The sequence below is a fragment of the Protopterus annectens genome, chromosome 8.part0 (assembly GCF_019279795.1).
Source record: "Protopterus annectens isolate FY-2018-M chromosome 8.part0, PAN1.0, whole genome shotgun sequence".
Taxonomy (NCBI): Eukaryota; Metazoa; Chordata; order Ceratodontiformes; family Protopteridae; genus Protopterus; species Protopterus annectens.
The window spans coordinates 1,582,115,949-1,582,131,823 of record NC_056741.1 but is presented as its reverse complement, the minus strand read 5'-3'; the positions used below and the strand labels follow the sequence as shown (position 1 = coordinate 1,582,131,823).

General features: G+C 37.3%; 1 protein-coding gene across 1 annotated transcript in view; it reads left to right on the top strand.

The window, feature by feature from the left end:
* The window catches only part of SCN3B (sodium voltage-gated channel beta subunit 3), a 379,056-nt gene that overhangs the window by 277,757 nt on the left and 85,424 nt on the right, over positions 1-15,875 (top strand). The window contains exon 3 of the mRNA XM_044081132.1: positions 13,707-13,932. Within this exon, the coding sequence (XP_043937067.1) occupies positions 13,707-13,932 (226 nt within the window). The remainder of the gene's footprint in view (positions 1-13,706; positions 13,933-15,875) is intronic.

Genomic DNA, 15,875 nt, shown 5'->3' with positions numbered 1-15,875 from the left:
TTTTTACAAACCTCTGTTATATACTTTTTTATGATGACAATGGGTTGTATTTAGTTATTTTGTTTTTAGTGGAAAGGTACAAGTTTTTATTAACACATTTATTATGGTTTGTTTTATAAACTGTTTTATAAATTGTTACTTTTATTTGCCTTGTTGGTAAAATGATTTTAGACAGGTCTGACTGTTTTACAGTTGATTTTATTACTGTGACTTTAAGGGTCTACATTTTACTACGCATTAGTGCTCTGTTTGGCCTTTATCCAATAGGTGGTGTTATTTTCCATTAGATGGAATCTGATTGATTAATGAGTTTTTAAAAGGAACATGGAGGTACTCTGTTTCAAACTCTGATGAAGTTCCATTTGTAATGGATGAAAGTGCTCAGTTTTTCTTTATTATTTTGTGGTCTTTCTAAATAAAGTTTGCGTTTTAACAGATTAACTGTTTGGTTAATTTCATATCCACAGAGTTGTTGTCATTCCTAGTGTTCTTGTCCCTAGCTGGAGTTTTTGAGTTAGTTACTGGTTACGGCTGTTTGTGTTGTTGAAATCACATGACTATGTCATGCTTTAGCAATTGCTGCCATCTTAATAAAGCAACTGGTTGTTTTCTCACCAGGTCCTGTATCTGTACTACCTTAGTTTTGTTGTCAGGATCTACAGTTGATACTGATCCCTTCCAAAGTCCTGAATTAAAATTATATCAAAGCAAAAAATGTAGAATTCATCACAGCAATGATGTTGAGGCAATTTAAGCAGTTCTAGTATCCAGTCAATAAAATACCACAAAAAAAGGATTCTGTGTTACAGGGTCAGAATTTAGAAGCCATCATAGCATGCAAATGCTGTTTTGCAGGAGCAATTTACAGTTCTGAAGCAGTCTTCTAGAAATCAGGCATCTGGATCTTTCAAAAGGTATCCCTTTGACTCTGATAAATCTTTGAAATTCTGCAGTTTGTTTAAACTCAAATGAGAAAAAGCAGCTCTGCTTTACCAAGAATGAAAAAAATAATACATTTTTATGAAAGTTTCAAACTGATCTGCCAGAGCAAGCCTTCAAAAGAAATTCATTTCTTTAACTCAGCAATCAAAATTCATCAAATTAAAAATAAATAAGTAAATAAACACAACTCATTTGGAATCAGGGTAAGTAATGTTCCATACAAGCTTTTCATTATCCTTCTGAATGCAGTGAACCCTCAAGGAATTTCTTTAAAACTGTCAATATACTTTTCTTCAACAGTGAAAATTAATCAAGGGCATATGCTACATGCATATCTAGCCTCACTGGATCTTCACAGAAATTTAGCAGCAACCCAGAAGCAGTGGGTGAAAGTGTTTTCACTTCACTGAATCCACTTTGGGTTTGTCTGAACAAAAAGCAAAGACGTCTGAGTTGCCTGTCTTCTGCATCAGTCAGGTGATGATATGATGAAATATGTAATACCTTTACAATTATTGCAGAGCAACAGTTGATTTAAATGCTATAATGCTCAAGGTTCAACAATATCCAACAATGGATTTGCCGTACCATTTGTTTTTCACTTCAAATCAGAATTTGCAGAGTTTATTGACACGTAGAGAATTGATTTAATGCACAGAACCAAAAAACTTGAGTCAGGTGATTCAGGGCTGAAAGATATATTTTAGGTAATATAAAAGAGGACAGAGCGATAAGTAACCTTTTCTGTGAAATTGAATTAACAGTAGAAAATTCTGTAAATGATTGTGGAGCAGCAGAGTTAATGTGAAAGATGCTTGTCCAATTCTCCCTATTGATTTGATCAAGTACTTTTTACTGAGCACCAGTAAGGCTATGGGGCCTAATAATATTCCTGCTATTATAATTTCTAAACTTCAAAAAAAAAAAAAAAAAACTACGTCCAATATTATACTCTCTCTTTAATGGTCTACTACTTAAAGGAGTCATAACTGACTCAGGGAGAAAGTTCACCATTACTCCTGTCTTTAAAAAATATATCATACTAGATATTCAAAACATTCAAGTCTCACATCATTATGTCAATACTTTGAAATATGTTTAATACAGAAAATAGTGGCTTTACAACTGACATACATCAATACAGCTGCATATCAAAGGGATCAGCTGTTACAAACCCATCCAAATTTTATGATCGCATCAGTATACAAGTATTTATGGAGTTATCAGCTGGAGTGCTCTTTTTCATCTTTAGAAAGAATTTGACACACTTTCCGATCATTCTGTACATGATGCCTAACTACTTATCATTTCAATCCCTATTTTACTAGGTGGAGAAATAGCTGGCCCACTCAGTGTACTCAATATGTCACCTTCAAGTTACTCCTACATTCATGGGAGTTTCACATCATTCAGTCTTGGGCTCATATATATGTAATTTAGTTCTGCAACAAATTCAACTGGTAAATCAATTTGTGTCAGGAGCAGTAAGTCTAAGTTTTATGTATTAACAAACACTCTGATGATATCAGAATTAGTTATATAGTTAGTGCAAGGCATGACATGGATGTAATAAATAGCTATTTACGGGATATTTCAATCTGGGCAAAAAAGTAGTATTTTATTTTTTTTTTTTTTGCAAACAGCTCCCAAAAGTTACTTATTTCTTATTGGATCTGTTCTCAAAGAAGTACGTAAAATACAGAGATCTGGGGATTACAATCATAAATAAATTAACATTTGAGAACTATGCAAGTATTATCAGGAGTAAGGCATTAAGAAACATGGAACTTATGCTAAAATCCATCTTATTAAGGGATGACAGAAGTATGACTCAGCTTTACATTACCCCCACACACACACACACACACACACACACACACACACACACACCAAGAACTTCACTGGAATACATCAACTTAATGTATATTTACACAAAAGGCTAACTTCACAAGTTGGAATCAGTACAGATGCAATGTACTAAATATATTCCATCAGTATGACATTTAAGTTATTGAGACTGGTGTTTAAAATGGAATTTATTTACTATTCACTATAGATGTTTTTGAAAGAAAGCCATCTTAGCTTAAAATTCCTTTAATTATAGCATTTCAGGTTATATTAAACTTAACAGTGCTGTCAAATATTTAAGAATCTGTATTTCCATGTGCACTTAAAACCTCTTGAAGAAACAAATCTCTCTCTGTAACTATCAGAATAAACTACCTCTTAATTTACATGACCCTAAAAACCTATCACAGTTTAAGGATAATCTAGAACTATGGATGGGACATAAGATTTTTAAAACTAAGTTCAAAGTGATTTTGTTTAATGGCATTTAGGCCCAAACACTAGTATCACTTCTTCTTCTTGCCTTTCCCGGTGCCCAACCTTCCATCGAAGGCACAAACATGCACACACTCAAACCTAGGGCCAATTTAGTTTCCAATCCACCTACAGCATTTCTTTGGGATGTGGGAGGAAACCGGAACACCTGGAGGAAACCCACATGGCCACAGGGAGGACATGCAGACTTTGCACAGAAAGCAGCCCAGCTGAGGATCAAACAGGAGAACCTCTTGCTGTGAGGCGACAACATTAACCGGTGCACCACAGTGGCCACCCCCCCCCCCAAACACTAGTATGAAATTCATAAGTTGCAAGAATTGCTGTTCTGAGCTGACATTCAGTTATGTTAAAAAATATAGACAAAACTCATTTAGGAACTGTCACATGCAAAAGAAAAAAAATGCATGTGATATCTTATTCGGCCAGATACCTACAACGATACTGAAGTGATGGTAAAAAAATGTCAGATGTGTTACAGAAATGCTATGAATACTGATGAGATTTGGGATAATCTATGGAGTAAAGTTGCTATGGGTCTGTTCCAGGTGATAGCCAAACTGTACCTTACTACAAAGCTTTATGAGGTTATTAGACTTAAAGAAATGCTATTTGAAACTGTCATAACTATTTTTATTTCAATTTGGTTTTCCTACAGTGTCCCTAACAGCTGTGTGCACATTATGAAGTAAAGTTCAAAGTTTTCCTCACAAAAGTGGGCTTTCCAACATACCGCATCTTTACCAGGATATACACAACCAAATGTTTAAGCTGAGAGAGTTATTCAAATGTAAAGAGTATAATAAGTATTGCTAGGTTAGAGAAGGATTGATATGTAATACGTTTTTAAGTACTCTACTCCATTCAGAGGGCTGTCATGTTCTCAACTGTTGATGGAGTGGAAAATGAGATCAAAGCTTCAAGGATTGTTAGTTCTGTTAATAAATGTCACACATTCAATGAGCTTAACAAGCTATTCAGCAGAGCCAGAAGTTTTAATATGGCAAGTCAGCTAAGTCATTACCAGTGCTGAGAACAGGAAAGATGGTTCATACTCAACGTTGCTAGCAGTCAGAGCAACAAGAGCAGTTTTTGCCAGAAAACCCAGTACATCAACGTCCTACCTTGTCTGAACTGGAGAAGATGCACTGTTTTGTAAAAGTAGAAAGCACCTGCCCAAAACTGGACTCTTCTTATCAAAGAGTATTAAGATAAATTAAGTTAACTGATAAAGTACTACTGGGATGCCAGGCAAGTCAAGAAGTTTCACAGAATCTGCAAACCAAAAGTCCATCTGCATGTGTGATTTCAGTGATTACAAACAGAGACTATGTTCCAGCTAACACTTCTGTGGCTAGTTCAGCCAGCTGCACCATCTTAGTTATACAGTGTTAACCCTAACCTTGTCCTTGCTCCATACCACAGCTTTTATCTGACTTAGACAAACAGCCACACACTCAAAGCTTCACATCTAACTTCTTTCATAATCCTAAGCTGCATATACTTGTACATGTACACACACACACCACACAAACACAAACACACTACATCTATAAACTTACCTAACACTGACTCTAACCCTAATTCGCATACACTCACTACACACACACACACACACAAACCTAATCCAAACCCTCCTTCCTTTTCTACACTCTTGTTCAAAATTCTAAACATTCAACAAATCAACTGTTCAGCAATTCACACCACTCTGTGTGTGTGTGTGTGTGTGTGTGTGTGTAGACAGACAGAGATGCACACACACACACACACACACACACATACACACACACACACACACACACACACACACACACACACACACACACACACACACACACACACACACACACACACACACACACAAAACACAGTCTATGTATGTAAATGAAAAATGGAGCATGATGGGCAGAACTGGAAATTGAATAAGAGAACAGGAAAATTATAGTATGTTTAAGAAATGAGAATGAATTTCATCTTCACGAGATTGTATGACATACTTTTAAAATGAATACAGAATTTTTGTGAAAGCACTGCTAGAAGTAATCAAGAGAATTTACACAATATATCTGCATTTGAGACATATGTCTCAACCTGCAGATATTGTAAATAGGAACAAAAGACCTTAACAAGTTGGAACATCCATCTAAAAATTTGAGCATTTAAGTAGCATGAATTTGAATATGAAATAGAACATAACTCTTCCTGCTTCCCAGTAGGAATGTGGAATACTAATCAGAACGTGTTTAGAAACAGACAGTGACAAAATGGTGGAAAAATACAAGGAGATTATCAGACAGTGTAAAAATCCATAGGCTTTTATGAACTGTATTGCAAAATTCTACCATACAAGGTCATTTATTTTTGCTTAAGAAAAAAAGATTGTAAAATGCATGTGCTCTTTATTTAAATAATTGTTTCCGCTAGTATGTTTTTCATGTAGTGCATTTTTTGTGCATTGGGCAGCTTCAAAAATCACACATGATGAGGGGAGATTTCAGAAACTTAATGCGGTAAATAAAGGCTGAAAATATGGACAACATACTTCCAAAAAAGGAATATCTTGTGCAGGAGTAAATCAGGCCTGAAAATAGGAATGTTCCACCAGCTGAGTTAGAGCAAGATCATATAATATTGATGGTGTAAAGGTTTATAATAAAAAAGGAACATTTTAACTAATGTAAATCTGTTTGCACCACAAGCTGGAAGGTATTGTGAGAAACCAGCTAGGACACAACCCAAATTAATTATTTATAATTATTATTTTATAAATTATAAATTATATTTATTATAATTAAATTGTCTAGCAGATATTACAGAGGATTAAGTCCCCTCTGACTGCCTGTCTGGCTGGTTAAGTGAATTTCTTTCACAAAAGCTAAAGATAATATGGCAGAATCCATTTTACCCCCAAGAAGCATACTTCTCAGAATTTGATCAATTTTCCACCAACCCTCTGTCTTACCCATCAGATATCCAGAGTAATGCTACTGAATGCAGCTCTGGGGTAGTTCCTGTTTTACTGAGACAATAACCACTACAGCTCGTCACAAAATACAACAGTCTGAACAGTTGACAAGGACTTATAATGATTTGTTTCCTTATTCTTGTGGGTGCTGTAACAACAGTCTGAGTAACTGTACACTCACACAGACATTAACTGAAGACACCAACAGAATGCACAGAAACTTTAGAGCATTTATTTAGTTACAGATTTACTGCCTCCTCCTCTGGCAAACATTCTAATATCTTCATTCTCAAGTAGAGTCTGTTTGCCACCTGCATTATGCTACACATTACCAATTAGCCTCTCTTTCATCCAATGGGATGACAGGACACATTTCATTTACCCAAGAAACCCACAGATGAGCATCTACATGTGTAGATGATGTAATGGAAGATTATGACCAGCACATTTAATTTTACTTTCCACTGCAAGCCAAGCCAAAGCTTTTGAACTAAAACACTAATGAGTGTTGAACTTGTATCCAGAGTTTATTGTAGAATGAGCAATGCTTACTCAGGAGGACATTCATGCATGACAAAAAAACAAGTATGTTGGAAAAGGGCAATATTGCCAAATAAAAGGCAAGAGAGAAACCACACACTTTTTCTAGACTGAATAATAAGGAGATATTTTTCTCTAGACAGCATGCTGGCAAGGCAACTGTATTACAGGGTTTGGACTGCAGCTGATATTACTAAAAGGTGTTTAAACTCCTCCATAAGTTCCTTTTGAATTCTAGCAGAGGTCATTAGTTTGGCATGGTAGGTACTAATTTCAGTAGATACATTGCCAGAGATCACAACTTGTGACTTAGCAGTATTTAGTAAAATACGTGTGCTATTAAACTGCATTTAGAGGTTATGAGAAGAAGCCTTCCACAGTTTACATTGAACAGTCTATAAGTCAAATGCAGAGCAAAACCAAGTTGCTCCCCTGTTGAAGAAGTTTTGATGCAGTTCTTTGCATTTATGAATATGTTGAATAACACAGAGTCAAAGATGTAGTCATGGGGTAGATCCGTTGCTACACTCTTCAAACAGGACTCCCTGCATGAACATTTGGCATTTCGGCTATGGCTACTTGTAACTTAGAATCCTGCAAATTTCAAATCACTATATTTCATATTTACTAAAAGGTCAGAGAAATAAAGAATGATTTACATCAACATCTTTTAAGCAAGTTAATCATGAGGTAGAAGTGAAAATATTGCAGTTTTTTATGAATATTTACAATACTTTGTTGCATAATTTTCACACAATTAGAAACAGCTCATAGAGACATATCTTGGCTGAAAGCCAATCTTTGGATATTTTTCTCTGTGAATTACTAAAGAGATAATGGTATTGAAACAGGTATACAAGTGCCAACATTTCTCATTTTCTTGTAGAGTCTGTATTTCTAGAGAAAGAAGGATAACGTTGTAAATAGTTATTTTTTTGTTACCTTAAAAACAGTCTCCAGACAGAATTGTAAGGTAACTTCCAAATAAATTGTAGCAAAACTTGTATATAAAATAAGCATAGCCAGTGGGGTAAGAGTCTTTGTTTCTAACTGAATGATCACCGAGGATAGGCAAAGCTGGTATAGTTTAACTGCAGTTCACTAATCAGAACTTTTGTAAACTGTGGTCAGAAGTGAAGGTCAGAATGGGAAAATATTACTGGGGAGGGAAGCTAGAGGGATGGTGAGTGTGAAAGACAACCAGTAGGCCAAAATCCCCCATCATCATTTTATTCACCAGTTTGTTAACCTTGTGTGTCCCACATTACTTCAGTGAAGATTTGCCTTTTGGTGTCATATTCTGCTGATGGCCAATGTGTATGTGTGGGGGTTCCCTCTTGATAGAATGGCTGTCATCTAAGCAGGCAGAAGAGCTCTATATACCTTATACCCCCCCCCCCAGTGACTTGTATATGTTACTTAAGTACACAAGTGCTATAACAGAGCTATGTGTGCTGTGACAAAGAGGGATACTGCCAGCACAGCTATCTGGAATTTTGTAAATAATTAGATGTCATTTGTGAATGTCAACATGATTTATATGAGATGCCTGTGTTATAAATGTATTAGAACTGTATGCCATGTGCATATCAAACTGCTGGTACAGAAATTTATATTGAAAAGGTTTTTGCAAAGTACTGTTTGAAATGTAATCACAGTGTGCCCTACTGGAACTGAACAGAAATGTGCATGCACTATTGTAACTGTTTAAATGTATATATTTTAATAGTGGAAACTGGAATACAGGAGGCTAACTTCAGAAAAATAGCTGAAGTTATATTACTTTATGGCTACACAGTAAAAGATGGTATCTTTCAGTTTTCAATGAGCTAGAGACACAGAGTATGTGCTGAGACGTTTTCTGCATTGCCTTTGGAATTAATTACTAGGTTTGAAATGTGAAGGAATGCAATTGTTTTATGACTTCCAGCATCTGCCAAAGATCTGAGGTTTATGTATTTTCACATGTAGATGCTAAATAATGCCAGATTCCAGGAGTAGGGATTTCACCTGGGATACAGTCAGAAGACAAGAAATGATTTAATTTTGCAAGCTATCCCAGCAGTAATATCTGAGATATTAATTAGAAACTTTCTGAGAGAGACAGTGCAATCTGTATTCTGTCTTGGACCTGACAACAGGAACCATTCACCACATATCTGCCTTGCTTTGATGAAGTAAGTTTCTAGGAAACAGTATAATTTTCTTAGATATAGTCAGGAATATAGCAAACTTAGTTTAGATATTTTTCTTTTTTTGAGACTGTCCTGCAATGTCGTTTTAAGTATTTTCTGTGATTTTGAAATCTGATGTCGCTGTGAATATATACTGAGTATCTTCTTGTCTTTTTTTATTATTAAATATATTTAAACCTTTCATTATGGCTGATCTGTCTAGAGATATTTAAATTTTGAGAGTACTTGCATACTTATTTGGTGACACTGTGTGGGCCACCTCTAACAGTCTTGCTCTTGGCCAAACTACCATTTGTATTCATATTAATGTATTACTATTAACACAGATGGTATTGCTATTAATGTATTAATATTAATATTACTCAGTAAGATTGGACACCCTTTGTTAAGGGCCTTAAATTAGCTGATAAGGAGTTGGCTGGTGGCAGTGATAACTACCTTACAGTCTAGGCAAAAGGTGGCATAGATAGTAAACCTGTGCCAGCCTTTTTCAGGTGTGTGTGTGTGTGTGTGTGTGTGTGTGTGTGTGTGTGTGTGTGTGTGTGTGTGTGTGTGTGTGTGTGTGTGTGAATCAAACCTCAAATAGTGTGTGTGTGTGTCAGCTACTTGGGCAGGGACAAAAAACACTGGTGCATACCTCTCAACCTCTGACAGTAAGAAATCTGGACAAAGCTATGATAAAAGTGGTACAAATATGGACAATTTTTAAATATTGCTCTTACAAACTTAGAAAGTTCATAGAATAACAAGTTTTGCATTAGCATAAATTGTCTGAAGGGTATGAAGTTTAAAACTAAAATGTCTTCTCATTATTTTCTAACTTCAGTCTTTAATGATTTGCCACTAACTTGTCAGAAAGCCACAATTTTATAAAATAATGGACCGAAAATATAAGGCAACAATCTGGACATTCTGCAAAAGTCTGTACAGTTGAGAGGTATGAGAAGTCAACTCTACATCTGTGCCAGTGGGGAGTCTTATTGGGAATCTGGAGAAAGAGGGAGAAACCTGCCCAGGTCTGACTGTGGTTTCTGTGTGCTCTTAAGGGAAATTGCACTTGATGCAGACAGCTGCATCTGGAAATACTGTGTGTGTACTTGTCATCTTCAGTGTATGTCCCCTACTGTAGCCAGTGGTGAGGATTGAAGCTCTTTGATTACTGGTCAAGTGGTGGGTCATCACAGCTGCTTCCACACATATGACTGTAACAGAGCTACATGCTGGCTCCACACATGTCCCTGTAACAGAGGTATGTGCTGCGTCCGCACATGTGCCTATAATAGAGCTATGTGCTGCTTCCACATGTGTGCCCAAAACAGAGCTATGTGCTGCTTTTACACATGTGCCTGTAAGAGAGCTACATGCTGCTTCCACACGTCTGTAACAGAGCTATGTGCTGCTTCCACGCATGTGCCTCTAACAGAGCTACATGCATTCCACACATGTGCATGTGACAGAGCTATGCGCTGCTTCCACACATGTCCCTATAACAGAGCTACCTGCTGCTTCCACACATTCTCCTATAAAAGAGCTATGTGCTGCTTCCACACATGTACCTGTAACAGAGCTATGTGCTGCTTCCACACATGTACCTGTAACAGAGCTATGTGCTGCTTCCACACATGCCCCATATAACAAAGCTACCTGCTGCTTCCACACATGCCCCTATAACAGAGCTATGTGCTGCTTCCACACATGTGCCTGTAACAGAGCAACATGATGCTTCTCACATGTGCATGTGACAGACCTATGTGCTGCTTCCACACATGCCCCTACAACAGAGCTATGTGCTGCTTCCACACATGTGCCTGTAACAGAGCTATGTGCTGCTTCCACACATGCCCCTATAACAGAGCTACCTGCTGCTTCCACACATGCCCCTATAACAGAGCTATGTGCTGCTTCCACACATGTGCCTTTTACAAAGCTATGTGTTGCTTGCTGAAACAATGCACACGTGGTACATATGTTGCCTTGTTGTGACTCCTGGTTTCTGCCAAGGATCATCTCTGATAGCCCAGGTCACTTCCCTTCCCTTCACTTCCTTCAAAGATCAGTGGGCTGTCTTTAATGACTCATTCCCACTTTCTCCAGATGTTCTGGTATCATTTCTGTCCTAGACAGGACCTCATTTCTCTAGTCCATGGATATGAATGACAACTGTTGAGTCTGAGTCCAGGAACAGTCATCCCTAGCCAAGTAAATTGTTTCACATGGAGCAACTCTGTACAAAATAGAGCAGATGTGCACATATCAAAAATTTGGTCTGCAAATCTGTGCTACATCCTAGATAAGACTATTGTATGGATGCACAATGATTTAGCTACATCCCCAGCAACACTGTTCAGTCTTGGCCTCCATACAGGTTTTGTACCAAGTGAATGGAGAACAGTTACAGTCATTCCTCTGCATAAGGGAGGACCTTCGACAGACCATGGCAATTACAGACCGATATGTCTGACCAGCTTCAAATGCAGCCGTGGAAATCATGGAACTTATCAATCAGGGCATGGGGAACCTCCAAACAATAGACCAGTCTCAGTATGGATTCATCAAGGGCAGGTCATACTTACTCAGCCTTGTGCATTTTTTAGAAAAGGTCATCAAAGCAATGGATGAAGGCAAAATAGTGCACACCACATATCTTGACTTGGACAAAGTTTTGACACAATTCTCCAATCTGGCATATTAGAAAAGATAAATAAACTGAGAATAAACTCCTATGTCAGCCACTGGATTGCCAGCTGGCTGACAAACAGGATACAAGACGTTAAAACAGGGGAAGTTACCTCAACAAACAGACCAATTACACGTGTAGTCCCCCAGGATTCTTTAATGGAACCTTTCCTGTTTAACATCTACTTTTTTGAAGTAAAAGCCAACAATAAAGGTCTCTGGGTGACTCAGCTTGCAGTTTAATGCAAGCTAGGGGCAGTCATTGAAACCCAAATGACTTGGCCATCTTACAGGAAGGCTTATCCCAAATAAATAACTGGTGCCAAAATCATGAACTGAAACTAGATGCCAAAAAATGTATTACTGTATCCTTTGGGAAGTGATCTACCCCAGGGAACTACCACATTGGCAGCCTCATAAGAGTTGATCCAGTTATTCAGGATTTGGGAACATATGTTGACAGAGATGTAACTTTTAACCAACACGTGTCCACTGTTGTAAGAAAGTCCTTCTATATTGCACTGCTTATAAACAAAGTGATTGCATCTTGATCTAGGAATGTCACTTTATCCCTTTGCTCAGCATTCTTTAGGCCAGTCATTGAATATAATGCCCCCTTTGGCATGTATCTCTTAGGACATATAGAGCAACTAGAACGCCCACATAGATAGCTTACTAAAATGATACAAGGCCTAAACATGTCTTATGTGGACTGATGCAAGGCCCTATCACTATACTCGGTATTCTGCAGACTGCTAGGAAGTGACCTGTATCTGGCATATAAGGCATCCTCCAGCCCAATATTGATGGATTTTACTGAACATCAGAAAGTCAAATTACATTATGAATATTCGGTCTGGGGATCTAAACCTTTTCTGTAAAATGAACAGTACAACAGTACAGTTTAGATGGACAGGTATATCTCGCAGAGGATACTGCTGCTCTGGAACAGACTCCCCATTGACATAAAGCAAAGTTTATCCCTGTTGATATTTAAGTGCAACTCATATCTCTGATTGGGAAACATTAAATTTATTCCAGGACTGCCCCCTGAACTACTAATGGACAAAGGCAGCTCCTAAATGCTTTATCCCATACATGGGTCTCCTCAGATTATCTATGGTATGAGTACAGTTATCCTCATTAGAGGTAATATATAATTATTGACCACGGGATGGTATTGGGTGTTTTGAGCAAAAAAAAAGGGAAATTGGCTAGGCTTAAAATGGCCTGCAAGGGCAGCTAGCCTAGCACTTACCTATGAACCAATAAGGGCAGCTAGCCTAGTACTTACCTATGAACCTATAACAAGAAAGGAAGGAATCTGCTATACAGACTGGGTGTAAAAGGTAGAAAATTAATGAACCATGACACTAGGTATTTAGAATTGTAGAAGTAATGAAGAAATTGAAATAAAGATCATGTCTAAGCACTGATGTAGTTTTGGTAGAGAGAAACAAAAGAGAGACAGAATGTTAGTGCAGTGAAAGAGTATAAATTAACTGACAGTGAGTAAAGAAGGAAAGCGGTATGCTGCACAAAGTTTGCTCCACTTAGCATCAGTTTCCATCTTGCTGTCTGTATAGGTTGCTTTGGCTCCTTGCACACCAAACATGTCCATCTATCTTTCTTTTCTCTCTAATGTAAAAGACTATGCCTCCTCTGCCTCTTCATACCTAAACCCCTCACATACCTCTAACAAAGTCTCTAAGTACCCTGTCCAACAGTTCTATGTCTTTAGCACTGTATAACTTCTGGATCTGTGCATGTTGTTCCACTTATGGCCTTATTGGTGTCCCGTACAGTGGACAAAGAAATTGTGCTTATCTGCATCCAGCCTTCCCCTTACCATATTATATGAAAACAATACTTTATACTTCTTGGTCATGTGTTTTTTCACAGACTTTGTTGGCATTTATTCTGATGTATGCCCTTGTTTTTCTAATATAAAATTAATAAAAAAATTAAACTTTTATAAAGTTATAAGAGAAACTCATTTCTGTATATGTATCAAAAGCGTTTTCTTTGCCTTTCTCTTCTCACAGATTGCTGAGTACAGGGAAGGTTTTGTGACAATGGAAGGATCGTTTACAGACAGGCTACGCTGGAATGGAAGCCGAGACCTGCAGGATGTCTCTATTGTTCTGTTGAATGTCACAACGAGTGATAGCGGGATATATACTTGCAATGTGACTCGGACATTTGAATTCGATTCTCATCGTCTGTCTTTTCAGAACACAAAAAACATTTCTCTCACAGTACTGCCTGATGGTAAGAATTAATATAAACATTATGTTTATGGGAGGTAAATAATCTCTGATAAGTAATACTGCTTTTACTTACCAAATGCTGTCTGGAACAGACAATAAACTTGGCTTGTGATATACATGGCATTTGGTGTAGTTTAATGGTTCTTGGTGAAAGAAACGTGATGTTGGCTGTTCTGTACTGCATAGTTATGTCAAGAAATGCAATGGGAACACCACATTTGAGAAAAAAATAAAAATAAAATAAAAAGTAAAATGAAATCATTATTTTTGAGTAATCCATCATATGCTGAAGTTGCAAAGATTAAATTGCCTAAACCTCAAATACCTCAAAAATACAGCACAGGTACAAAGCAGTGTCAGCATATTAAGGCTACCTCCTCACATAACACAAAGAGTCCCAAAGTCACAGATGCTGAGCCCATAAGGCAGGTATTGACCCGACCAAACATTCTCCATTTTAAGACATACAGATGTGCTTCTTACCACACTGAGTGAGGAGAGAGTGACTGTTAGTTATTTGTCTGATGTCAGGATCCATCAGATCATGCATGCACTTCTTGAAGAAGTACCATAGCTGAGGCTGGTGGCAGTGACTTGAGATGTACCTCCTTATATGGAGAGAGAAATGACAGAGCTCTCAGACTGTGTGTCCAAGGCAGGTATGAACCTAGCATCGAGCAGCATTGTACCTTTTCCAGGGATGATGCTGGAATATCAGCAAAAAATAATAATTTGCTTAGACATTAATGCTATTCAAAGGGAGTCCAATATTTGACAGCCTGGGAGGATATGATCGACAGACCAGGCTGCTCCACTGGGGATGGCCCACATCTGGTTTTGATTATTGACAAAGACACTAAACCCATAGTGACTTTTTTGTCCAATGCCAACCTAATAAACCTAGTAGCATCAAGAAACATGCAAAGGAAAACATGAATGCACTAATGATCTGATAGGAGACTAAGCAAGAAACTCCTGCCCCTAAACATCTTTCTCACCCTGGAGGACACTGATGTCACTATTCCCTGTTTCCTGCACTCAAGTTAAAAGCACTTAAATACTAATGTGTTTGGTACTAATGTTTTGATGTTATGTTACATTATGTTTTTAAACGTTAAATGTTAATTTATTCCTATTCCTGAATAGTATCTTTACATTTCTCTTTCAGCAAATAGTTTTCTTTTAATAAGCATTGCCTAGTTTATCTATTTTATTTAATTTAATTAACTTAACTAAATTATGTAATGGTTGAACCAATTGGATGAATCTTAGAGTGTTTTAGGGTACAACATTTGGTTGCTGAATTATTCTGATGAAGTTTCCCGTGGGGGAAACAAAAGCACTTAATCAATACACAGTTTTGTATTTACTTCTTGGCTCTACTTATTGCCAGGCTGGCCATTCTTGGTTTATAGTTTTGGTTTTGTGTTGGTGGTTTGCCCGGTTACCACAATTTTATTTTGGTTAATGGTATCTCATCAGAAGTGTTGGAATTTGAGATTAGTGCTGTACAGCATTACTCTGTCAACATGCCTTTCAACAAACTGAAATGTGGCTCTTCAGTATCAGATAATCTGCCTCTAGAAAATCTGAAGCTGCTAGATGAAGTTATGGCCCTTCATGTCTCTCTCCTAGTAAAGCATACTATTATGGATGCATGTCCTATATTTATAAATTGCCTCTGTTATTGTCTTATTGCATAAAAGGAGGAAGCATATTCATCTACAATCATACAGCCTTCATCTTTCTGTCAGCTAATTTATTAGAGGAATATTTTCAAAAAAGAAATCATAACCCTTTTTATGACAATTAAATGTTAATACCCACACAATATGGCTTCCACCCAGGTCAAGGAACAGGACTGCCATTCTCAATTCTCTTTATAAAACTAAATGAGGGAAAAATCATTGGACTCAACTTTCTTGAGCTGTGAAAGAGATTTGA